The 27,433-nt window shown below is 44.3% G+C and overlaps 1 protein-coding gene across 4 annotated transcripts; it reads right to left on the reverse strand.

Annotated features, from left to right (window-relative positions):
* Positions 1 to 3,195: 3,195 nt before the first annotated feature.
* On the reverse strand, positions 3,196 to 27,342 carry fam131ab (family with sequence similarity 131 member Ab). Of its 4 annotated transcripts, XM_066666563.1 has the most exons (6): positions 27,249 to 27,342; positions 21,380 to 21,513; positions 14,290 to 14,380; positions 13,251 to 13,433; positions 11,222 to 11,353; positions 3,196 to 10,255 (listed from the first exon to the last, which is right to left on the reverse strand). In XM_066666563.1, exons 3-6 carry the CDS (start codon positions 14,357 to 14,359, stop codon positions 9,759 to 9,761), a joined length of 882 nt encoding a protein of 293 aa, XP_066522660.1. In that variant the 5' UTR covers positions 14,360 to 14,380; positions 21,380 to 21,513; positions 27,249 to 27,342; the 3' UTR covers positions 3,196 to 9,758. The 4 variants fall into 4 exon arrangements, with proteins under 4 accessions (XP_066522660.1, XP_066522652.1, XP_066522638.1 ...); XM_066666555.1 differs by lacking the exon at positions 21,380 to 21,513 and having other exon boundaries at positions 27,249 to 27,339; XM_066666541.1 differs by lacking the exon at positions 27,249 to 27,342 and having other exon boundaries at positions 21,380 to 21,594.
* Between the last annotated feature and the right edge of the window lie 91 nt (positions 27,343 to 27,433).

A 27,433-nucleotide genomic window follows, 5' to 3' on the forward strand; every position in this document is an offset into this window, starting at 1 on the left:
GTCAAACTTGGACCACCATGAATTCAGAGAACAGATAAATCCTGGAATACTGTAACCAACCCTGGAATACTGTAACAAACCTTGTAAACGTTCACCAACCCTGGAAAATCACAAACAATCCTAGAAAACCTCAGCCAAACTTGGAATACCAAACCAATCCTGAAACTCTGTAAACAGTTTTGAAAAATGGATAAATCCTGGAATTTTGTGAGCAGTCCTGGAATACAGTGCCCAATCCACTACAACCAGTCCATGAGACTGGTTCAAACTGTTTTCCTCTTTCCCTCCCAGCGTTCTGAAATCTCTGCTGCTCAGTGACCGGATTTAATCATTGGCCCAGTGCATTGTGGGTCGGTGTGGTATTCCCCAATCTCCATATATGGCTCTGCTCCTGGCACCACGCTCTTGGAATAACGAAAAAGAAGATAAGAGATGGAAAAGCTCTTGAGAAGACACTTCAGTGTGAGTTGCAGATGCACAGTCCCCAACGTCCACATCCCAACGTTCAAACACAGCGCCTGATTTAAGCACAGCATCTGATTTAAACACAGCATCCAATTGAAACACAGCATCTGATTTAAACACAGTGTCTGATTTACACAAAGTGTCTGATTTAAACACAGCATCCGATTTAAACACAGCATCTGGTTTAAACACAGTGCCTGATTTAAACACAGTGTCCAATTTAAACACAGCATCTGATTTACACAAAGCGTCCGATTTAAACACAGCATCCGATTTAAACACAGTGTCCGATTTACACAAAGTGTCTGATTTAAACACAGCATCTAATTTAAACACAGCGCCTGATTTAAACACAGTGTCTGATATAAACACAGTGTCTGATTGAAACACAGCGTCCGATTTAAACAGTGTCCGATTTAAACACAGCGTCTGATTTACACAAAGCGTCCGATTTACACAAAGCGTCCGATTTAAACACAGTGTCTGATTTAAACACAGTGTCCGATTTAAACAGTGTCCGATTTAAACAGTGTCCGATTTAAACACAGCGTCTGATTTACACAAAGCGTCCGATTTAAACACAGTGTCTGATTTAAACACAGTGTCCGATTTAAACACAGCATCCGATTTACACAAAGCGTCCGATTTAAACACAGCATCCGATTTAAACACAGTGCCTGATTTAAACACAGTGTCTGATATAAACACAGTGTCTGATTGAAACACAGCGTCTGATTTAAACAGTGTCCGATTTAAACACAGCGTCTGATTTACACAAAGCGTCCGATTTAAACACAGTGTCTGATTTAAACTCAGTGTCCGATTTAAACACAGCATCCAATTTACACAAAGCGTCCGTTTTAAACACAGTGTCTGATTTACACACAGCGTCCGATTTAAACACAGCATTCGATTTAAACACAGTGTCTGATTTACACACAGCATCCGATTTAAACACAGCATCTTAATAAACTCACAGCATCCGATTAAAACACAGTGTCTGATTTTAACACAGTGTCTGATTTAAACATTGTGTCTGATTTACACAAAGCATCCGATTTGAACACAGCGTCTGATTCAAACAGTGTCTGATTTACATACAGCATCCAATTTACACACAGCGTCTGATTTAGACACAGTGTCTGATTTACACACAGCATCCAATTTACACACAGCGTCTAATTTACAGTGTCTGATTAAAAACACAGCGTCCTATTTAAACACAGCATCTGATTAAAATCACAGCGTCCGATTTAAACACAGTGTCTGATTTAAACACAGTGTCTGATTTGCACAAAGCATCCGATTTAAACAGAGCATGTAATTTAAACAGTGTCTGATTTACACACAGCGTCTGATTTACACACAGCGTCCAATTTAAACACAGTGTCCGATTAAAAACACAAGGTCCGATTTAAACAGTGTCTGATTTACGCACAGCGTCCGATTTACACACAGCGTCTAATTTACAGTGTCTGATTAAAAACACAGCGTCCTATTTAAACACAGCATCTGATTAAAATCACAGCGTCCGATTTAAACACAGTGTCTGATTTAAACACAGTGTCTGATTTGCACAAAGCATCCGATTTAAACAGAGCATGTAATTTAAACAGTGTCTGATTTACACACAGCGTCTGATTTACACACAGCGTCCAATTTAAACACAGTGTCCGATTAAAAACACAAGGTCCGATTTAAACAGTGTCTGATTTACGCACAGCGTCCGATTTACACACAGCGTCTAATTTAGTGTCTGATTAAAAACACAGCGTCCTATTTAAACACAGCATCTGATTAAAATCACAGCGTCCGATTTAAACACAGTGTCTGATTTAAACACAGTGTCTGATTTGCACAAAGCATCCGATTTAAACAGAGCATGTAATTTAAACAGTGTCTGATTTACACACAGCGTCTGATTTACACACAGCATCCAATTTAAACACAGTGTCCGATTAAAAACACAAGGTCCGATTTAAACAGTGTCTGATTTACGCACAGCGTCCGATTTACACACAGCGTCTAATTAGTGTTTGATTAAAAACACAGCATTCTATTTAAACACAGCGTTCGATTTAAACACAATGTCTGATTTAAACACAGCGTCTGATTTAAACACAGCATCCAATTTAAAAACAGCGTCTGATTTAAACACAGCGTCCGATTTAAACATGATTTAAATCAGTGTCTGATTTAAGCCTGCTCCACCGACCAGCTCAGCCCTGGATCAGAGACAGCAGTTTAGCATTGATATTAATATTAATACAGTCTGTAAACACACATTTTGTCACATGAAATATAGTTTGTGTTTTGTAGATGTTTTAAGTTTTAAGTGGAAAAAAATTAAATTGTGTTTTATTTTTGTAATTTAAAGAAAATTTCTGTAATATATTTATCTTAAAATTACAGCTTATTTTGATGCTACAGAACCCCTCCCCTTTGATAAAGGTGTAATATACTGTATGTTAGAAAGAAAAACCTGGAAATGTAAAAGTTCCTTAAAAGATACTGAGCATAATAAAAGTTCATTATAAATAATAAAATTGAAATAAATATTTCAGAAATATTAAATGCTGAGCTAGTTTCACTCTTTCGTTCTTGGGGCACGTGGCAGGAACACACCACAACACACACAGTGAACAGTGAGGGTAGGAACAGTGAGGTGGCTGTAATGTTATGGCTGATTGGTGTATATAAATCTCCAGACACAGCACCATTGATCATTTTTATTGATAACTTCAGAACAGATGCAGAAGTAAACTCGCATATTTAAAAAAACAACATGGCATTCAAAGGTTTAGATTTGACTTAAATGAACAGATTTATTTTAAAAAAAGAGAGAGAAATTGAGAGAAACTGCAGTGTGCAGGAATCAGAGTCCACCCTGTGTTTACTTCATGTCCAGCAACAGCAGCCTTTCCATAGAAACTATTAACTCTTGGAGAGATAATCAGAGGAACATTAGTCCAAGAACAATGGGAGTCTTACAGGTGCAAAACCACAGAGAGAGAGTGAGGGGAGAGAGTGGTGAGTCTGTCCTTCCTTCCTGAACCCCGTGGGTCTGAAAGGATGTGGAAGAACCCCACACTGAGGAAAGGAAAAAAAAGGCAAAAAAGAACAAAGAAGCTGCTGCTGTTTTCAAAACACGAGTCCAGACCCCAGCGTCACTGAACGGGTTTGGGATGGACTCGGAAGGAAGAATGGAAAGTGCAACCAGCTTCTAGGACTGAACTTCTGAGCTGGACGACGGACAGAAGACGACGGGTGGACACCAAGTGGACAGCAGGGTGTTCTCTGACTTTTGTACAGGAGTGTGTATGTAAGTCTGGAGCTGATACTGTTGGCTGTTGACGTGTGTGTGTGTGTCTATCTATTGTCAAGGGTCCAAAGAGCCAAGACACGCTAATTAACCTTGGTGTGTGTGTGTGTGTGTGTGTGAGACATGTATCATTTCAGAGCTTAAACCTCAGAGAGATCATAGGAAGTCTTAATTAAGAGTGTGTAAATGGGCGAGACTATTGTGTGTTTAACACCCAGACACACACACACATACACAGTACTGCCTTCCAGCACTATTTATGGGTATAGGTATATTATCTCTCTCTCTCTGTACATATATATATATATATATATATATGTAGATGTGTCTTCATTTTGGAAAATGAAGGGCAACTGTCAACACACACACACACACACTCAATGTCATCCCCAGAACGGGGCCACTAGGAGATGTCTGACACTTGTGACGCTTCTCGAGGTGTAACAGTACATCAGGACAAGGACCAGCCAATCAGAGAGCTATAGGTCTCACAAGCCCCACCCCCAAAAACTTAAATAGCTCTTTAGAGCTGTTAACCTCGAAAAGAGAGAGAGAGAGAGAAAGAGAAATAGGGGGAGGGGGTGGGCCAGCTCAGTGAACGAAGGAGAGACTGAAGAGGAAAAGCTGGAGGAGGGAGAGAGAGAGAGAGAGAGAGAGAGAGAGAGAGAGAGAGAGAGAGATGTGCTGGAGGGAGGGGGAGGGAGTTCTTTTCATAATCGTTGGTTAATTGCCTGTCGGCAAAGGTAACACTCAACTCCTTACATAATCCTCCCCTGTGGAGAGAGAGAGAGAGGGAGGGAGAGAGACAGAGAGAGAGAGAGAGAGAGACAGAGAGACAGAGAGAGACAGAGAGAGACAGAGATTTGAAGGCTTGTCAGAAGTACAAAGACAATGAACAAGTAAAAGTGAACAGAAGATAGAGGGAGGGAGCAGTGTCCCCAGACAGTGACAAAAACAATGTCCCACCATGTCAAGCTGCCCCTCAAAAACAAACCCTGCTTCTACAATTGTGGGGACGGCCTGCAGTGTGTTCCAGAAAAGCTGGCAGTGTCCGAAAGGACATATTAAAGAGGTGGCGTCCGCATGCTTTAGTATAAAACAGCATTCACAGGGACGAGAAACAGTGCAGTCGGACCTTCAGTCCCTACGAGCCCCATACGATAAAACATCTACAGCCTGTGATTTCGAAAATGCAGCCGATACAGATTGATCCACACAAGGTTTTCTGTGTTAATGGAGTATAGAGTGCGTGCAGCAGCCGAAACCAGCAGCACCCCCTACAGTTTAGTTCCACTGTGAGTTCTGTCTCTCACTGCTGGAGAAATGGGCGGAGACAGTGGGTTAATGAGGAACGCTGATTGGTCGGGAGACTAATGATGTGTGTCACGGCACCTTTGTATGCCACCGCTCCAGAAGGCGCTGTGCACTGGTTTGCACTGGAATATCTTACAACCCTCGGGGGACCACATCGAGACCCCAGGATTGCTCCACAAGGGGGTGCTATTGTGTTTTTGCATTTATGACCCTCAGTGGCCTGTTTTGCAATGTGCTGCAGGCATCAAATTTGGAATCTGTGTATATTTAAACTTAAAAATATATTAAAATTAATAAGGTTTGAAAAAATATTTTAGTAGCATTTTCATTTATAAATGATTCACTTTCATTATTCTAAGATTAAATTTAAGCTTAGGTCTTGTGTTTGGCTGGAGATTAAGTCTAGGCTCCATGAAAATGTGAAATAATTCATTTTTTCTCTTTATATTTACACAGTTTTATTCCAGTAAAATGTAAAGTGGTTTCCTACCCTAATCCAAAAGCTACATAGTGCAGTTTCTGCAGTGCTGAGCCTGGAATAGCAACAACAGAGGCTCTGTTTTCCCTGTTACAGCTCAATGGATCATCACAATGATTCTGAAAATGTAATTTTATGGTAAAATGCTGCCTAGTGTTGTTTTAAATGATTGGTGTCTGAATACTTCTGGTGCTCGTGTCCGTGTGTGTGTGTGTGTGTGTGTGTGTCAGTGTGTTTTGCATGTACTGTCCTTTGGCATCTGCTGTGGGTGTGTTTTATGTCCCTGGTATATGCCGTGGCATTAAAACCGTTGCCCATAGCAACATTTAAAGTGGACAGACAGAGCTTTAACATGCTGGAGTATATCTTTAAAGAGACACTCCACTGGTAAAAAAAAGAAACAAAGACACTGTGTCCATTGGTCCACATTTCAGGGATAGGTTTGCGGTCCTCTTTTGGTGGTGATCCCAAAATCACAGTGTGGGACTTTGGAAAAATGATGGATGTGTACAATGCATGCTGGGTAATGTAGTTTGAAAACACAGGATGGAAAATATGGTCCCACTGTGTGTCTGTAATTATTATGTAGCTACACTTTAACTACTATGTAACTACAGGTGATGCATTCATTGTAATAGAAGTTTTGGGTTTCTATCAAGTGACAGAAATAACTATGTAATTATGCATTATCAATACATGTAACAACATTGTAACAACTGATGCTTATAGAGTTGCAAAAAGATTACAAATTACAGGTGTATGGTTTATTTTGTCTGTGTGTAACTACACTAGCGTGTCATGGTGTGCAATAACAATTGTAATGATTATATTATGTAATTACATGGTTATAAATACATAAAACCAGGAGTTTATACATGTGCATTTCCTGAAGTTGTACAACTGTGCTCCTCCTGTGACAACATCTTTAGTAATAAGTGTGTTGTGACAGGTGTATTGATGTGTAATTACATAGTTATTTGATCTAATGGACCATCAAAATCATTGACCCCTTCCACATTTGCTGATTCACATCAGACCTTCAGTAAATGCCAAAATGTCCTGTTGCCACAGAAATGGTCGGTGTGCCGTCCAGTGGTCAGGGGTAAAGGCGCCATGCTCGAGATTACACACTCACACACACACACATGCACAGAGAGAGAAATAGGTGTGTGTCCAGTAATTGGACACAAGACTAATTTCTCTCATTGTGAAGTGGCTTGTGGGCGGGGTTTTCATAGAGCTGGGAGCCAATCAGAGATTCTCAAGTGGGCGCCTAGAGGGTCCTCGTTTAGTCCCGAGGAAACAGCTGAAAACCATGGCAACCATGACATGAATGTCACCGAAGAGAATTAGAGAGAGAGAGAGAGAGAGAGAGAGAGAGAGAACGACAGACGAAGATAGTGAGAGACTTGACATTTCCAGCGAATAAAAAGAAGGACGAGGCGTTTTGAAAAAGTGTCTCAGAAGAAAAGGCCGCAAGCGAGAGGTGAAAAGAGACGGAGAGAAATGAAAGGAAAACACTCGGGTGGTTCACACTCAGTGTTGATTCATTTTCTTTGTATAGACAATATGACACAGTGATAGCTCTCAGAGAGAGAGAGAGAGAGAGAAAGCTGGCAACAAGTGTCGTCCCAACACAACGTACATTAAAGAGTGACCCACTGGAAAAAGACACACACTTACAAAAATAGACCCTACTCTCACACAGTCCCCACCCCGAACGACTGCTATCCAACACCAGGCTTGGTCAGTTACAACACTTCTCTTTGTACTGGACTCTTTTTACAACAAAACACCTCCAGAGAACATTCTGAAAAGGTTCTTGAAAATCTTTTCTTGAGAGAAAAGATTCAGAGAGAGAACCAACTACTGAGAGTCAAGCAAAGTCTATAAATGCAAAAATAATAATAATAATAATAATAATAATAATAATAATAAAACTACTACTAATAATAAATATAATACAACCCCTATTCCATGAGACTATCCAATAAATTATTAAACTATTCCGTGTATCCAATAAAAAGCTGTGATTTGCAAAATCCAGTAATTCAGTGTAAACTTTAGCAGCTCACTCTGAATCTGATGCCTGCAACACGTCCCAGAGAAGAGTGGGGGACACTAAACACCGAGGTGACCTTGTGATCAGGAGAGAAGCAGTGTCCAGGGAAGATTTAGATGTTTATGACCAGAATCGCTTTAGTAACACACAGATTCTCAGACCTGTACAATGTGTAGTAAATATAGTTCATACTGTGTGGGTAGATACCTAAAAAAAAACCATCTACATAACTACAAGTGATGCATTCACTCTTAATAAACCCTGCTAGAAAAGTGACTGTAATAACTATGTAATTACACATTAACAACATAGTAACTACAGCTGATGTTTAGAGTTGCAAAATAACAGTTTTTCCTTGTGTGATTACACAAGTGTCGTCATAGTTGTGGAACCAGAGTTATAACCATGTAATTACACAGTATACAAATACTATACACATTGTGTATAAACATATAGTAATCCACTTCACCTGGGACTGCATCACCAGTAGTAACATTGTTGTGATAATATCAATATGTAATTGCATAGTTATTACAGATATTTGTAGTGGCCACATGGTTTGTACAATGTGTAGTTAATATAGTTCACACTTTGTGGATGTACAGGGAATTAATCTTAACCATGGCCTTAACACAAACCTAAATCGAATCCTTTATCATGAACTTAAAGCTAAAGCTGTGGAACTGACCGAACGATATTTTCGTATAAGTTTGGTGAAGCCTCACCTGCAAATACACCTCCTCGACCAATTGCATGGCTGCTTTGGCCATGGTGACCTGCTTTATAGGGCAGGACTGTAGCTCCCAAATGGAGAGAGCGCTAATAGAGTCTGAGCCAATTATAAAATGGTAAACACGTTTTGCGGTGTTTTATTTTTGTGCGGATTGTTGGTACTGAGTTTGTTTGCAAACCACAGCAAAATGGACGCCATATTTCTCAAAGCGGCACAAACTGCAATTGTCTGTACCGATCGCAGCTGAACTCTGAGGTTCAAAGAGAGAGGTCTGTGTCCTGTGTAACAGTTTCCAGCAGATAACAACAGAGGGTGTGCGTGGATTTAGCCAAACTGCGCCTCTGGTGGACGGGAGCTCAGTGATCATTAAATAACTACGAAAAGTAACGAATAATAATAGTGTAGAAATGTAATAACCCTTTAGTGGTGTATGCCTTACTTTTGGAGATTTGAGTGCAATGCGTGGGTGCAGGGATTTCAGCTACTACAGCACATCCTGTCAGTATCAGACGCGTTTACAGCAGCAAAGAATTCGGTTTAAAATCATAAATGATTATTGAAAATTGTAAAACGTAAGGTTTCATCAAATGTGTTTACGAATCACTGCTTTCAGTTCTTACCAGCGTTCAACAAACTCTCTCCATATGCTTTTTTGGAATTAGGGTTTGAAATAGTAATAAAAAGAAAACAAAAAGCAATAATAAGCGTAATAGTTATTTAAAAAAAACAAACAAACAACTCCCCAAAATCAAAACAAAAACACAGATAGCTTCATTTTGAAAAACACATTCCCGTCACTGTACAAACATTCACCGTTCCAGTGTTGTCTTCTCTGAGCTGATTGTGAGAGCATGAGGATCTTTTCATTTGTTTGTTTCTTTGTTTGTTTGCTTTTTCATTCATTTTCTCAGTTTTACTCAGCAAGCAGCTCATGCCCAACGGATGCAACTGTCTCTTGCAAAAGGGAAAAGGGGAGGGGCGGGAGTAACCAAACAGCCAGTACCCATGATGCATTGGGCCTGGGAGGTTTTCCTTTTTTCCAGGGAAACAGCCATATTCACAAACCGTGCTTACGAAGTTTCGGAAGCGTCCGAAGGTTCAGACACATGCAGGAGTTTGGTTTTCTTTCCTCTTCTCCGTGGCGTAGCTGAACTAGCTACATGTTCCTTTAGCGTCTACGTCCTCGCCGCTCGCCATCGCCACCGCCTCGACCTCGGACGAGCTCGGACGACCTTCGCATCCTCCCCGCTTCCAGAAACAAGACAGACGCAGACCAAACGAAGGCGGAGTCAGATGCAGATGAGAGGGGAGGAGCCTGACGTAAACATGCTGAGACATTCCGAACGGCGATCGGAAGAGCGGGCGGAAAGAGGTCCGAGGGACATCACTGGTCCCGTTCTTCTTCTTCGTCCCCCTCTTCGTCCTCATCCTCTTCCTCGTCCAGGGACACTATCCCGGACGAGGCCACGTCCGAGACCTTCCTGCGGGGGTGGTATTGAGGCAAGCAGCCGCAGTCTTTGCAGGGTGGATCCTCGTCCTCGAACGGGCAGCAGTGTCCGCTCCGCCGCAGCCCGGCCCGGTGGAGGCGGGTCAGCAAGGCGTCATCCCGTCCCTGCAGCGCCCCCAGCAGCTTGGCGGCCAGGTCCGCAGCCGGGTTGTGCCCATCTCCGTGGCGGCCCAGGTCCCGGAGCAGTGGGTGCCTCTCGTCCAGGCTGCACAAGCTGGAGCACAACGTCTCGGACGGCGAGGACGGGGAACCCAACGGCGGTGAGAGATCGAAGGCCACGCCGCTCTCAGCCTCGCACTGACCTCGCCGCAGCGGACCCTCACACACCTGAGAGTGCAGGAGGTCCCGCAGGTAGTGAGGGTACGACGACAGATCTGCGGAGGGAACACAGAGTTAGTGCACAGCTGGTCTAGGAGAACACATAACTGGACAAATGTTTTCGGACAGCTCAGGGATATTCTGTGAGGATTTGATGGTGACCAACCACACATGCTGACGATCTTATGGATCCCATGGATCACAAATGCCAGTTCTTTGGGATTTGGAACGGTGGAACAGTGTTCTCTACACTGATGGACCCTCGTCTGGGTTGCATTATCATGTCAGTCCAGTAAGGGGCCACAGTGACATCAAAACATCACAAAGCAGGAGAGAAACAGAGGTTTAATCCCAAATTACTCCATACTCCCTCTTTAGTGCCCTCCGCAGCTCATGAAATTACTGAATCTGTTCCTTAAAAGTTTTCAAATAAGAAACTTCAATTTTTATAAATATCTAGATGTGTGTTGACGGGACCTGACTGCAATCAAATCCTCGCAGCAATGTTCCAACATCTAGTAAAGTAATGGGAAAAGAGGGACAGAGAGTGTGCAGAATCTTGATACTTATTTATCATGTTTACACCCCTGTCACATTTGTTCATTCTCTCTCTCTCTCTCTCTCTCTCTCTCTCTCTCTCTCAGTGGGTGTACATTAAAGTTGCAGGAGAAATGAATGCTGGGATATCAAATTGCGGCAGGGAAAAAAATGAAGGGAGTGTGAAGATAGGGAGAGACAGAGAGAGAGAGAGAGAGAGAGAGAGAGAGAGAGAGAGAGAGAGAGAGAGAGAGGGTGTTTTCAGAGGATGAAATCTAGGGCACTGGGACAAAAAGTGTTTATGTGAAGCTTGAGAATGAGAGACAGGGATGTGTGAAAAATGAAAGAGAGTGAGAGGGGGGGGGGCACAAATAGAGAGAGAGTAAGTGAGAGAGGGAACAGAGATAAGAAAGAGAACATAAGAAATCAAGGCTGAGGACATACAGAGAATAGCCTTGTGTGTGTGTGTGTATGTGTGTGTGTACCTGTACTCTGTGTGGTGGGCTCATTAGCAGGTAAGAAGTCCTCATCGTAAGAATCGTCATTGGACTCATCCCCATCCACTGAAGACCAGGCGCGGAGCTTTGCCTCAGCGATCGCAAACTGCTCAGCAACCCCTGGATAACACACACACACATTTACTACTTTGCAAACACCGTCAAACACAGACACATACACCTCAGTGAGGCCAGGTACTGACAGAGATACTGATGTTATTACACCCCTCTAGCCCACACTTGGCATTGGGCCTGGTGCCTAAAGCTCATGAAACGTTTCTTAAAACATGTCTCCACCTTAAAATGTAATGATTACATTTTGGGGACCCCCAATGTGAGTAACAGGTCCCCACAATTTGATACATTCCTGGCACACACACAGATCCAGTGGAAGGTGTGACGATGCCATGGAAACGAGCAGGCAATTGATTGACATGTCAGTCCCACCCACATCTGAAATGATACACTTTGACAGACTGTGATGATGTCATTTTAGTGTCCTCTACCCGATAGGAAGTGATCTCACCAGTCAGCATCGAAAGGTAATGTCTTCTTTGGGAGGTTCTGTACACACACACACACACACACACACACACTCACACTCACACTCACACTCACACACTCACACACTCACACTCACACTCACACTCACACTCACACTCACAGATGTGATGATGATGATGCCTGACTCAGCAGTAAAGAAAATATTTCGTCTTATCACCTTCACTGATCAACCCACCAATCAGAGCTTGTCTCCTCCTGGCTCTTTCTGATTGGTCGAACAATCACCTCTCTGCCCCTCCCCCCTCCTACCTTCCCGGATCCTGCCCATTCATCTCTCACTGCAGGTTGTTGTGTGATGCTCTGGCACTTTTCCCAGATGTAAGATGTGTTCGATTTTATCCTGAGAATCACTGTGTGTGTGTGTGTGTGTGTGTGAGAGAGAGAGAGAGAGAGAGAGAGAGAGAGAGAGAGAGAATACAGGCATAAAGCCAGTGTCCTGCAGGGGATGCCGCAAACACACAATACCCCATCGGATACTGAATATCGAACATCTTTCAGACACACACACACACACACACACACATACTCACACACTCACTCTCTCTCTCTCTCTCTCTCTCTCATACATACACACAAACCGATGGTGTCCTGAAGTGGACAGGTCAGAGAGAGAATGAGAGAGTACTTGACATTGAGAGAGAGAGAGAGAGAGTGAGAGAGAGAGAGCGAGAGAGAGTGAGAGAGAGACAGACTGAGAGAGAGAGCAAGAGTGAGAGAGCGAGAGAGAGAGAATGAGAGAGAGAGTGAGAGAGAGAGAAAGAGAGAGTGAGAGAGACAGACAGAGAGAGAGCGAGAGTGAGAAAGAGAACAAGAGTGAGAGAATGAGAGAGAATGAGAGAGAGAGAGTGAGAGAGAGACAGACGGAGAGAGAGAGTGAGAGAGAGACAGACTGAGAGAGAGTGAGAGAGCGAGAGAGAGAGAATGAGAGAGAGAGAGACAGACTGAGAGAGAGAGAGACAGACTGAGAGAGAGAGTGAGAGAGAGACAGACAGAGAGAGTGAGAGAGTGAGAGAGAGAGAGAGAAAGAGATAGGAACAGAGCAAATAGAAAAGTAGAGAGAGACAGAGAGGAACGTATAAATAAAAAGAGAAAAGAAAAAGGAAAAGAGAACAAAATAAAGCCAGTGAAAGACAGAGAGGAATGAGAACGAGAGCCATCTGAAGAATAAAAGAAGGAAGAGAAAATGAGAGAAAGATCAAGGCAAAGAGGTGAAAAAGGGGGGAAGAGGAGAAGAAGGGAGACTAATGCTGTCCTTTAGCTCGTGACTATCAACGCCCGACATTTTAAGGACTTTCTTCACGTTTGGAAGTGACCACTGAGTCATCCCCGAGCTCCGGCTTCTGGCCTCGCCTCCTTTCCACACATCCTCTGGGAAAGGAGCTAAACTGGCGAGGAGTGGTCCTCAGAAGGAAACAAGATCCAGCCTTGAGGAGGCTGAGGAGCACACACTGACCTGCCGCGAAACGTGCCTCCTGCTCGCCCTCCGACAGGTCCGAGTAGGAGTTGAAGTCGGACTCCAGCGCGTTGGGAGCGTCCGTGGGTTTGCACCAGCCCTTCCACTCGATGAGGTGGGCCACCCGCCCCTGAGCCATGGCCGTGGGCTTCGTCACATGATCCTTCACCACCTGAGAGATGCCTGATCACACGCAAACACACACACACACACACACACAGCGTAAGTAACGTACAAAAAATGGGCTATGGGCTACTTATTTAGATACTAGAGAATAAACACCAACCCATCAGACATCTCCATGGCAACAACCCCCCCCCCCTCACACACACACACACACAAGCACAGATGTGAGTTGTGCTTGTGTTGCATCTTAGGATTACCTTCGCGCCTGCGGAACCACATTAAAATTCAGGCAGATTAAGGTATCTCAGCAGGCAGCGTATTTAAGGTGTCTAGGAAATGGGTCAGTGTGTTTGGAGCACGCTCACTGTGGCGTTAAATGCTCTCTATGTTGACAGCTCACTAGGTTCTGGGAGAAAGCCCATGTGTAACTATAAATGGTCTTGAGCTATTACGTTCCTGCCTCCGACAACTAGACCGTGAAACCAGCAGGAGTCTGCTTTACACTACGCTAACTGACTCTTGGCATAACACATCTTAGATCTTGGGCTCATGTGCAGCTGCGCAGCTGGAGAAGACCACTTCCTGAAGCTCTAAAGGTGGTCTGAAACTCCAGAGAGAGATACCACTCTTAAAGGGTGAAGGAGCACTTACAGTTGTCTGGGGCAGCTCTAGCAAGGCTGGAATTACACACACTGTTAGCAATGTCAGTGCTGTAGCTGAGAGCCCTGAACATTTGGAGTGAGGGAGGGGGGTCCACATGTCCAAATACTTTTGGCCATAGGGTGTGTATAACAGAGGTTGTGGACACAGCAGAGAAACACGAATGTAGTAGTGGTGTAAGTGATATTTTGGTGTGTGTAAAAGGAACCATAACTCTGTGTGTGTGTGTGTGTGTGTGTGTGTGTGTGTTTACCGTGTAGTGAAGATCTTGCGAGCGCTGCGATCTCCTGGATGGTGAGAGCTCGTCTGGATTTGGGTAACATGTTGGAGTCCTCAACATTTACCTGAAACACAGAGAGGAATAACAGAGTTCATGTAGATTATCACTCACTCTCTCTCTCTATTCCCGTTTTATGTTCCAATCTTTGTCTCTTTCTCTCATCGTTTTTCACACTTCCCCCCACTCTCTTCATTCTTGTCTTTCATTTTCTCTTTCAAAGTCCTGTTTTTTCTCATTGTGATTAACACTTGCTCCCTCTGTATTTTCTTTCTCATTCCTGCGCACTCTCTCTCTCTCTCCGTTTCTCACTCACATTTTCTCTCTCCGTCACTCATTGATTCTCAGTCTTTCTCCTTCTTTCTGATTCTCTCACCCTCTCATATCCTCTCACTCATTTGTTTTCTCTCTCTCTCTCTCTCTCCTCTGTCACTCACTGGGTCTCATTCTCTCTGTTTTCTTTTTCACTCTGCCACATTCTCTCCTCTCTCTTTCTCAGGATTTAAAACACGTCTAAAAGCTTCCCTCAACACACTCAGCCCACGTCTGTGTTTTAATGAACGCAGAACACAGGAGTCGGAGTGTTTCAGGACGCAAACTCAGCAAAACCTCACTTGTGCTGGAAAAAACCCCGCCTCTGTTCAGCCTCAGTATCCAATAAACTGGATATTTAAGGTGGAATGTGAATTACAGCTACGAACATGTTATTAGTATATTAGCAGCTAATGTGAGTTTATAACTGCTGTGCACAAAGTCTGAAGGCTAGTCTGTTAGCCTGCTTTTGACCCAGTCCTTTCACAAAGCTGACATTAGGCCAATTTCCCGTTCCACCTTAAATTATGAGTGAGTGATATTATCTGTACTACTTTGTCCGCTGAAGAACCAGTCCACCAATGGACCAGTATTGACCTAGGGCGCTTTCTACTCCTCCAGCGCAGCAAATGCTAATTTCTAAATACGTAAATAAGGTCAGTCTGAAGAATTTTACTAAAACATTACTTTTAAAAACATGTTTATGAGGTAATTTAAGGTAAATATATGAAGAATTTGTCATGCGTTTATGTTTACAATGGCTATTTAAGTGACTATTCACTTCCACCGTTAGAGTTAGCAGCATTAGCACATTACGTCTGCTACTCCATTTAAGGTGGAAAGGTGGTGAAATAAAAGCTGACTCCAGCCTTGTACCGCTGTGAGGAGTGAGTGTGTGAACAACAGTTTTTGGCACTTGATACACACTCCCTGTGCTTTATCAGTTAAAATTATTTTTGAGAAACTGTAAACAGCACAAACACAGGCTTTAATAGAGCGTCTCATAGCATCACTTCCTGTCTCCATCTGACGTTCACACAGTGACGTCATGTGCACACAACCTCAGTGTACACAGAATGGTGAAAATTTATTCTGGAATTATTCCTTTAACCTGAACCTAATTCTAATTTTAATTCTAATCTTAAACTAAACCTAAACAAACCTGGACCTCAGAATCCAAAAGGAACAAAGGAAAAAACTGTTCTTTCAAACCATTGTGAGGAGTATCCTCTCTCTCTCTCTTACTCTCTCTCTGTCTCTCTCTCTCTCTCACACACACACACACACACACACACACGCACCGTGTTACCCTGGACATTACATATACTTCATTTCGTGGAGACATACGCTGACCTTAACAGAAACACGTCCCCACAACGCGATGAAAATCTAAACCACACACGTTTTAACAGAATGTTCTCCCAATGTCTCTCTCACTCTTTCTTCTCTTCTCTCTTTCTCTCTCTCCTCCCCCTCCACTGGCGTATTGAACGTGGCGCGCGCGAAGCAAACGGCACGCAGTGAACGCGCGCGCCTTCTTTCTCTCGCACTCTCTCTCTCTCTCTCTCTCTCACACACACACACTGTGCCAGTCGCTTCTCGCCATCTGACGTCACACACCTCCCGTTGATGTGCAAAGCCGCGCTCGAGACAAAAATAAAGGCTTGTCTATAGCGGGGGTCAGACAGAAGCGCGCGCCCCTGCTCCCCCGGCGCCAACAAGTTTCATGGCGCGCGTATAGACACACACACACACACACGTACACCGTTCTTACTAACATAAAGGTATATACACGAGCACACACACACGGCCACGCACCGGCTCATGTCTCGCGCCACAGAGGAACAGAAGCTTTTCCATAAAAACGCCGACATGCCACGACCAACACTCACACTCTCTCTCACACTATCTATCTATCTTTCCTCTCTCCTCGTCTCTTCCCCCCCCCCCCCCACTCCCCCCCCCCCCCCCCCACTCTCTCTCTCTCAACTTCGTAGAAAACGAGCATTTCTATAGCAACCGGTCACCATGGAACAAATTTCTCCCGGGAAACGTGCCTTCTTACTTCGATTACGTCACGCGCGAGCACGCGTCCTCTTTTCTCTTTCTCCTTCTCTCTCTCTCTCTCTCTCTCACACACACACACACACACAGGTGGGTTGCTTGTTGAACGTTGTTCTTCAGGCTGTTTTTCATTCATCTTTGTTTATTTCTTTGTTTGTTTACGACCTGAGGCAGTACTGCATTGCATTCTATGACGTCACACACACACACACACACACACACAATCAAAATACAGTGCATACAACAAATGCAGACCAAATCCTGCACTCTCGTCTCCTCGTGTTTCATACCTAGAGAACTGACTTTCTGTACCTAAGTACACAGAGACAGGCCAAAACATTAAGACTACCTCGCTCAGCTGTTCTGGAGAGTCCTAATAAAAAATAGGGCCACAGGGATGACCAGCAGTGGTCTGAGTAGGGACAAACCACCAGAGAGAGAGAGAGAGAGAAAGAGAGAGAGAGAGTGTGAGAGAGAGAGAGAGAGAGAGAGAGAGAGAGAGAGAGAGAGAGACAGCAAGAGAGAGGCCAACGTTATCTGAACTCCACCTGTGGAACCCTTGATAGCTAAGCTCAACACGCTTGGAGGAGAACACTCTCAGCCTGGATCTGCAATATCTGAGCAAGGGCAGCAGTGTTCCCTTCAGCTCCTGGCCTTGGACGGGCGAGGCATCACCGGGGATCAATGATAGATCCAACACTAAGACCACTGCCAGCCCACACAGACGGATTCACACAGGGATTGTGTGAATATAGAGGTAGCATTTAAGGTGGAACTAAAACTTAGGTCTTGAAGTAACTATTTCACCTGTTAAGGTGGAATGGAATACTAAGGAGTGTGTTGTATTTGGTAAAGATGCCTGTTTCCACCATAGAAAAAAAGGGCACCATATTTTTTTATTAATTATGTAAGTGACTATTTTAAGTCAATATGTCGAGATCTCATTATTTTAAGACAGTAAGTCAGTATATTGAGATACTATCTAAGTCAATAAATTGAGTATTTACATCTCATCTGAGACATTATACTATCTCAATATACTGACTTAGTATCTTAAAATGAGATACTATCTCAATATATTTACTTATTATCTCAGAATAAAGAGATAATATCTCATTATTTTGAGAAACTACGTCAATAAATTGAACCTTTATATTTCATTTGAGATATTATACTATCCACATATTGATGTAGTATTTTAAAATAATGAGATACTATCTTAATATAATGAGATAGCATCTTGAAATCTCAGTATATCGACTTAGTATCTCAAAATAATGATAGCAACTTACATATTAATGACTTTTTTTATTATTATTTTATGTGTCAGAAATGGATTTCTGGGCGGCACGGTGGTGCAGCAGGTAGTGTCACATTCACACAGCTCCAGGGACCTGGAGGTTGTGGGTTTGATTGCCGCTCCGGGTGACTGTCTGTGAGGAGTTGGTGTGTTCTCCCTGTGTCCGTGTGGGTTTCCTTCGGGTGCTCCGGTTTCCTCCGGGTGCTCCGGTTTCCTCCCACAGTCCAAAAACACAGCTGGTAGGTGGATTGGCGACTCAAAAGTGTCCATAGGTGTGAGTGTGTGAGTGAATGTGTGTGTGTGTGTCACCCTGTGAAGGACTGGCGCCCCCTCCAGGGTATATTCCTGCCTTGCGCCCAATGATTCCAGGTAGGCTCTGGACCCACCGCGACCCTGAATTGGATAAGCGGTTACAGATAATGAATGAATGAATGAATGAAATGGACTTCTATAATTTAAAGGAGTTTAAATGAGTACTAGACCATATAAAACTGTCAGGATTTGCTCACTTTGTACTTTTCTGCATCAAAGTGTGGTTATTTGATGTTTACTATGGTGCTTCTAATGTAGTGGAGAGTCCAAAGCTCTATCTCCCGTGTGTGATTTATTTATTAACAATCACAAGTTTGCTGACTGCAGGTCACTCTCGTGGAACGTTTTCATTCTGTTTCTCGTGCCCTGCAGGGTAGATCTTCTGATCAATGAGATACTAACACTCTCCAGCTTGGCACAAGGAGGAGACGGGGGCTTCGTTAATTCACAGGGCCCTAGGCAATGTGCGTACTGAGTATTTAAAGAGACCGTTGCCAACTCTAACACGTCCCCTCGCGCTCCAGCTCTGAATCTGACCCGAGGGAATATACGACTGTGCCACACAGTCAGAAAGGAGAGTTTGAGAATTAGCGCTGGCTGACTGGGTGGGCATAGTCTGATTCGGGTAGGGCCAGTCCCACAGAGGGCCACCTGTGGCTACCCCCTGCTTTCGGCCAAACTGAGACTGAGTCGACTCCAGGAGGTTACACTCTGAATCATTAGGTAATATTTGATAAAAGCTACTGCCAATTGTTCAAAGAAATGAATCTTTGAGATTCGACTCCTTGACTTCCTGCCACTCTTTGCACTCTTAGTACTGAGCATACAGTGCAGCCCTTATTTGGACAGAACCATGTGGTTCTCCTCCATCAGGCTCAGGCACTCGCTCCTGAACAGTTCTCCAACATTTAAGACTGTATCTGGTGGTGGTTTTAATGTTTCGGCTGATTTGGTGTCCATGTTTTCTTCTCCTTTTCCTTTTTTATCACATTGCTTTCTGTCTGTTATCAGATGGGCATTCGGCCTGGAAAGAAGACCACATTTCCTATCCTTCGACGATTCTATTAGAAAAGATGGGAGCAGAGGCAATTGGAAATTCATTCCTAATTATTTTGAATGGCGTGCGGATAATTAGAGAACTAGCTGGTGAGCGTTTAATGAAAGTCAGGCAGAGGAACGGCGAGCAGAACCCGGTTCTCTAACGACAGGGATGGCTCAGTTAATTAGGGAACTATCACAGAGGGAAAATCACTTTCTGCTTCTCGCAGTGAAACTGACGAATCTGGCTGGGAACGAGACTGGGATCTGTTTCCGGAGTCGCTAGAAGTATGACACAGACAGGTTCTGCAGCTTTGACTCAGAACCGCATTAACCTCCAGGACAATGAAGCAGCCGCACATGAGCTTGAATCACCACACTCAATGCCAATCATGAGCTATAGGGGTATAGTGCTTCCAAACTACCACTGGGATGAGTCAGCGTCAGGTTTATCATCCAGAACTTATCATTTGTTCATCAGCAGTCGACCTCACATGGCGGACTGCCATCAAACACTCACAGCAATGTTCAGAGTAGAGCCTGTTGTTGAAAAACAGATCAAGAGGCCTACACTTAAGACTGGTGCATTTCTCCAAAAACCAAGAACACCTTTAAGTGGCTTGTGAATTAGTCTGAATTATTCAGGAAAGGTAATTAATTACCCTTTATTAGCTGCTAATTATGAACAGTCAAATATTGTATTGATAGTGATTAATCAGTAACACCCTCCCGATCAGACTCTGGGTCCACATCAAGTCTGCCAAGCTCAGTCCTCCAGCGGAAGTGAAGAAGAGAGACCAAGAGCAAGTTTCCTGATGTGCTTCATGTCCGTATCATCAGGGTTCATTCTGGCAGCTGATTTTTATTTAGTTTTAGACTTAGTCTTAGGACTGGTGCCAGAAATTGGTCTTGGATGGGCCTGGGCAAAAGAGACCCACAATGATTCTTCCTAGAATCATTGATTTCGGCACAGGTTTCTGTTTGGGCCAGAGCCAGAGCACATTTCTCCAGGACACTGTGAGAACAGAGTTCTCACAAAAGAAAACAGAGCTGTAAGTTCCCAGTGTTTCAGAACTTGCCTGTTGCTCTTAGAGACGCTGCAAAACAACCCTGTGGCACTAAATGACAGACAGGACTGAGAGAACCTCAAATATCAGAAATAAAACACGTCCCATATCGGTTAAAAACAGATCCTGGGAGTCCAAATATGGGACTAATCCGTATTTTAAGGGAACATTGCCAACTCTAACACGTCCCCTCACGCTCCAGCTCTGAATCCGACTCCAGGGAATATACGATTGTGCCAAACAGTCAGAAAGGAGAGTTAGAGAATTAGCTCTGGCTGACTGGGTGGGCAGGGTCCGATTTGGGTAGGCCCAGGCCCGCCCCGGCCCACAGAGGGCCACCTGTGGCTACGCCCTACAGAGTTGGCTCCAGGAGGTTCAACTCTGTGAATCATTAGGCAATATTTGATAAAAGCTACTGCCAATTGCTCAAAGACATGACTCTTTGAGAATCGACTCCTTGACTTCCTGCTACTCTTAGCATTTTCCTGTTTATATTTCCTGTTTTCCTATCAGAAATGAACGGGACGTTTACCAGTCTTTCGCATTATCGTTTAGTTTTTATTCACTAGCAATAAATGCAAAACCTTTTGTCATAGTTCTCCTCTTCAAATGTTTATTTTTATTTAGCTTTCATCTAAACACGGAGAGAACACACCAAACTCCTCACAGACAGTCACCCGGAGCAGGATCCAACCCAGAGTCCTAGAGCCGTGTGGCGGTGGCACCACCTGCTGCGCCACAGTGCTGCCCTGCATTTATATGATGTTGTGAAATAAAACCATAAATACTGTATTAAAATATGTATTTTTCTTCACTTTTTTATTTTACATGGTGATAAATATCAAGACTGATCAACATAGAAACATTAATTGCGATGATATCGTCCAGCTCTAGTCAAGTCACATGGTCTGATCCCTAAAAACCCCTCTACAGTAATGTGACACAGTTTTGGTTTGGAAAAAGACTTTGGCACCTCAAGGTAATGGTCCAGATCCTCGAAGGGTGCCCTGAGGCCTCGTACCAGGCTGGTCCGAGTGTTGCCCAAAAGCGCCAGGTCAGAGAACGACCCCTCGGCGCTCCAGTCCACACGCAACCTGCCGCCCGCCACTGTGGGAGAGGGAGAAGATGCTGACGTGCACGAGATCACAGTCACTGATGGACATGCATCCTCTGCCATGGTAACCACAAAGAAATCTAGTCTGGATTCTTTTGCTCAACAGGGTAACAAAGGTACAACTGAAATAGAGAAATCAGGGAATAAGGACCAAGCTCAAGAATGTCTTTCAGTCCCCTGCAATGGTGGGCGTCAGTCTGGTTCTGGAGATCCTGATTCTAGTTTCTCAACAAGTTGGCACTGTGCCTTTGAGGCAGGTGTTTAGTGACTTTCCAATCTGTTCTCAGCGCAATGACATCACTGGTGTGTGTCTCTTTCAGCGCTGCACCTTCTTCATTTAATCACAAATAGAGACCGTTATTTAGCATAAAGTCTTCAGAGCATCCGTTTCTCCTATATATTTTTATTCTGTTCTGCTGCTGGATGGTTTTTGATGTATAAAATAGGATTCTCGTACACAATATTTTAACGGCACTTTATTAACAAACGGTCAGTAATATTAGCAAAGAAGTGACAAATGACTTTACTATTAATATTCAAGGAGAGAACATTCCATTTCTCCCAAGCAGAGCTGAAGATAACAGACGTGATCCAATAAACAGAGAGAGAGAGAGAGAGAGAGAGAGAGAGAGAGAGAGCTGTAAAAACATCTCTTAATTTAAACTAATTTCTTTTGGCAGAACTTACACCTACTGTAGTGTGTGTGAGAAATTTAAGTTATAACTTAAAGGGGACATCTACAATTGTGGGGACTGTTGTCTAGTAAGTCTATTCATTGTCTAAAATCCTCCAGATGGTGTTTCCCTGCCGTGAGCAGAGAAGGAGAAAGCTATTCACAGACACTGAGGTTTGTAAACACATTAGACTGTTATCTGCTGTTAGCCACATTAGCATTTTCATCATAAGATCTAATGGAAACATCCTCAGAGTTTTATACAAAGCATTTTTTTAATTAAAATTGAACATTGCCTTTAAAGCTCAGTTGAAACTATGTTACTAGGTACAACTGGTTCAATTCTAGTATCTCGAATGTATCGTTTACATTCATACTACATTCTTCAAGTGTCCGTTATTACAGAAAATGGTTCTCTATAGAACCCTGAACACTCGAAGAACCTGTTCCATGATTAAAGGGTTCTTTGCATTGTGAAGGGGTTCTTCAAGGTAGATGGTTCTATATAGCAGTTCTATTGTAACAAACTTGACATATAGATCCAGGTCCAGACCTGTGGAGTTTAGGGTCTTCAGTTAGGGAACATAGTTTTATGTGTGGGGACACACTCAGGTACTTATGCACATCCCTGACTTCCACGTACTTTCCACATGTCTTATCCTCACAGGCTACCATGGGAGGGGATCAACTCGCTCTGTGGATTCATGCAAAGTGGATGGTCCAACGGTGACCGTTTTTCAGAGAGATGGCAGATCTGCATCTCTCCTTTCTTGCTGCCATCCATTCATTCTCTTATTTCCAGCCTCATGCAACAGCTTGCACATGCGTAACTCCCGCCCAAAATAGTCCCAAGTGACTCATGCGTTCATCATCAACACATGGACCAGCAGGGGGCACTCATTACCACACTCAAGCGTCACGATTCCCAGAGAGAGGCTTGATGAAGCTTGGTCGGCTTTGAAGGGCTTTGGTCATAGAGTTCAATCCACTGTGTGCACAGATGCTACCTGTCACCGAGTCTTAAAATGGATAACATTTCTATCTTCCCATAGTGGCATTCTGACAGCTGCTTTTACCTCTTATTAATATTTCCTCTGTGTTTACAGAGGGCCACATATATATCCACCCTTTCTTAAATATAAACATTTAAAATGTACTGCCATTCACTTGGCTTAGCATAACAGAGACATTTTATATAGATATCTTCCCAACTTCAAAGTTTTAGGCCCGTTCCTCAGGCTAGATCTTGTGCTTCTTTTCAACACACTTGGAGGAAAACACTAAGAGACACAGGCTTTGGCACAGCACTGTCTGTCCCGGTTTAGTCTTTGCCAATTCCACATTTTGCTAGGTTTTGCAAAGCCAGCCAAAGCATCATTTCACAAACAGTGTGGTAGAATACCTCAACATGCTTAGAGGAGAATGCTAACAGACACAGGTACTGCACTGAGTTTTGGGAGAAACTGGTAGCACACTTGTGTTTTCTAAAACTCAAATCTGCCAATGCTAACATGATACCAACATTGCCCTGACGTTTATCAACACAAAAGGAAAATGAGATGGATTTGGTATTCATGGGTTGCAGTCATGTGATGTTTTGTGAATGGGTGCCATATTGGGGAGCGAGTGTCGGATTTCAGAGTGCAGCAATAATATAAAAAAAGGGAAAGACATATAAATTTATCTCAAACAACTCATCTCTCTGCACTGGAGAGAGTCTCACATCACTCACAAACACAGACTCCCACCGCCTCTTTGTGTTGCGGGGTAAAGGATCGCACTGTTACATAAAGAGGAGAAAAAGACTGTTATCCTCTGTTAGCCACATTAGCATTTTCATCATAAGATCTAATGGAAAACTTTTAGCGTCAAATCTAATGCATTTCTCTGCTCTTCTCTCTGAATCTAAGTGAGTTATTCACACACAGATCATACACAAGCCTCAGTAATCATATTATTTCACTCCTGTGTTTTTTTACACAAGCCACTTATTCCTCTGTCCCAGTCATTTCCCCTCGTTTACGAGTAAATAATCTGATCCCACTGTGCTCTGAGAGTGGAACAGATTCTTGAAGTGGAACAGAATCTTTGGTTTGGATTAAAGTTTAATAAAGTAGCTCTCCTCGTCTGAAAGTGTGAGTGATCAGTGAGAGGCGTTTCCATGCTGCAGCGAAGCCGAGGCCGAATTCCAAGTGTCTCCCTACACCCTCCGTAGGGAACAGTGTGGGCCATAAAATAACGGTTTCTGCACTCACGCAGTGTGTTGTTTGTTGAAAACAATGTTTAGTGAGCTATAAAGTTTGAAATAGTGTCTGATCATTGTCTGGCTGCAGGATTGTTAGTTATGACTGTGGTGTGCACTATGTAGGGGGTATGGCGCTATGTTGGGACGCTGCCTGACCCTCTACTCACTGACACAAACAGAGCTCTGTTTACAAATATGACACAGATAAATGGGAAAGGGATGTATACTTATATTTCTTTCATTTTAACATCTCAATGAGGACTACAAGTGTTGGCAGAAGCAGTAAAATGAGCAGGTCCCCAATATGGCGGCTACTCTACACAGTGATAGGTTGCAGCCTCTGGGCAACCCCTCAGGAACAGGTTCTTCTAAATGTCAACGTCCTAAAGCCGCCTCCCACACTGTCTGCCTCACACCATTCAGCGCTGTTTGTTTTGAAACCCTGCTTGAAACCCAATACCCCTTTTCACTAATCACTGTGGCCAGGCCATCGCCCATGGCTCCAACCGTGAAACCGAATCTGTGATGAAAAATGTCCCTGCATGAGAGGTGTCATGTCCCATGAGGCCTTAAGGCACACACCCACTCTCTGGGAGGTCTGGGAGCTGCTCTGGGGTTCATCAGTGGAACTGGAGCTGAGTAAATGTCTCTAACGCTCTCTGTGGTCTTGCATTTGATAGCGTCTCTCACACTCTCCAACTGTCCAGGGCCAGTTGGCTTGGACCCCCCACATGGTCCATGATCCCATCCAGGAGGGGGTGCTAAGACCCACACAGTGCAGTTCGGAACACTCAGATCAGACATGCAGTGACACGTTAGGGCCACAATTATTTGGACACTCGCTCTTCCTAGCTGCAGTTACATCATCTAATCCTCAGGGGTGGGCTTTAGACTCATATTTGAACATTTCTGTGAGGATCTGATGGCACTCAACACCCAACTGAGTACAAGGTTTGGAACTGGACTTACCGGACGTTTGGACATATGTGCTGTGGAGTACCGTGTGCTGAAACTGATGTTTTCACATGGATACAGAGGTGGATCAGACACAGCAGTGTTGCTGGAGTTTTTAAACCCCTCAGTGTCACTGCTGGACTGAGAATAGTCCACAGCTATTGCAAGTCCAGCAGCAACTGCTGTGTCTGATCCACTCACACTCTGCTTTTGAGTGGAGGAAAGGTTCTCTATATTATTCCACTACAATCAGTGTTCTTATTCTCATTATTAAAACAGCAGCTATACTGACACCTACTGGCAGAGATTCCATAATACATCTGTTTTAATAATGGCCTGCCCCATGAGGGGAACCCACTCCATGGAGCCTAAACTGGTTCTACAAAGACGGTTCTTCACTGGCGTCCTGTAAAAACAGCTGTGGCTGAGGGACCAGAGCACTGTAGGTACGAGAGTCTGGGCAGTGGTCAGCTGAAAGCCTACGGTCCACTTTGGATCTCAGTCTGCTCTGCTGGACCGTGCTGGGTCCATCTGGCCTCAGACGGGTCTGGTCAGCCGCCATTGACCGAGCAACGGGGAGGAGCGAGGCTCGAGGTGACCACCAGCAGTTCAGGCCATCTGTATACTCAGAATGACCTCACCTAAACTTTGTGTGTGTGTGAGTTGACCCTGTAAGTAGCTACTGACCTGTGCTTTTTCCACAAATGTGTTTCCACTTGTTGTTTATGAAAGCATCTGAACGTTACTGCGGTAAAACTAGAAAACACACTATACACCCACCTGCCAAAACACTACAATCTCCTCCCTGTTTCTCCATTCACTGTCCATTCACTCAGCTCCACTGACCACACAGGATGCTGCAGTCGACCTGTTGCTATGCATACTTTTGTCAATGCTCAGGACCCCCACAGAGCAGGTGTGGTGTGTTAGTGTGTGTTGTGCTGGTGTGAGTGGATCAGACACAGCAGTGCTGCTGGAGTTTTTAAACCCCCTCAGAGTCTGGACTGAGAACAGTCCACCGACCAAAAACATCCAGCCGACAGCGTCCTGTGTCACTGATGAAGGACTAGAGGACGACCGACACACACTGTGCAGCGACAGATGAGCTACTGTCTCTGACTTTACATCTACAAGGTGGATCAACGAGGGAGGAGTGTCTCACAGAGTGGACAGTGAGTGGACACAGGGTTTAAAAACTCCAGCAGCACTGGGGTGGTAACAGGGGCAAACTCTCTGTTGATACCCTTCATTACAAAAGGAATGCTGGACAAACAGATGTCCAGACACTTCAGGACTTATAGTGTCCCCTTTGGGCCGAGAGCGCGCATCCCGTCTCTTAGCAACAGCAGCTAAACAGGTCTGAGCGCGCGCCTTAACGGGTGCAGTGCAGCAGCAGCATCCTTCCGTTTCCGTTAAACGGCGATAAACCACACACACACACACACGTTCAGCCAAAGCCTCTGCAGCAACCCGCGTGCACAAGCGCGCGCTATCAGCAGCACAACAGCAACACGAGCTCGAGACGTGGAGAGAGAGAGAGAGAGATGGAAAGAGAGAGAGAGAGAGAGAGAGAGAGAGAGAGAGAGAGAGAGAGAGAGAGAGAGAGAGAGAAAGACGGGAAAAAGATAGGTTCTTACCGACGGGCGATTTAGACACAGCGCAGCCCATGGACACTCTCTCACTTTCTCTCTCTCTCTCTCTCTCTCTCTCTCTCGCACACACACAAACACTCTCTCTCTTTCTCACTCTCTTTCTCCTCGTCTCCCCTTCCTCTCTCTGTCCCCTACCTCCCTCCCTCCCTCCCTCTCTCTCTCTCTCTCTCTCTCTCTCTCTCTCTCTCTCTGTTTTGCACTCACCCACTACGTCACGCGGGGCTGGACGGACGGCGCGCGCGTGCTCGAGCTCACCGGCAGCATGGGCCCTGGGTGACGTTGACGCGGCAGATCGAGAAGCGCGAGAGCAGAGCGGAGAACCCTGCGCGCGGAGACGGCTCTTATAAAGACGGGCTCCGTGTTAGTCACGCCCCCTCGTTCCACGCCAA

This window comes from Hoplias malabaricus, chromosome 1 (genome assembly GCF_029633855.1).
Source record: "Hoplias malabaricus isolate fHopMal1 chromosome 1, fHopMal1.hap1, whole genome shotgun sequence".
NCBI lineage: Eukaryota > Metazoa > Chordata > Actinopteri > Characiformes > Erythrinidae > Hoplias > Hoplias malabaricus.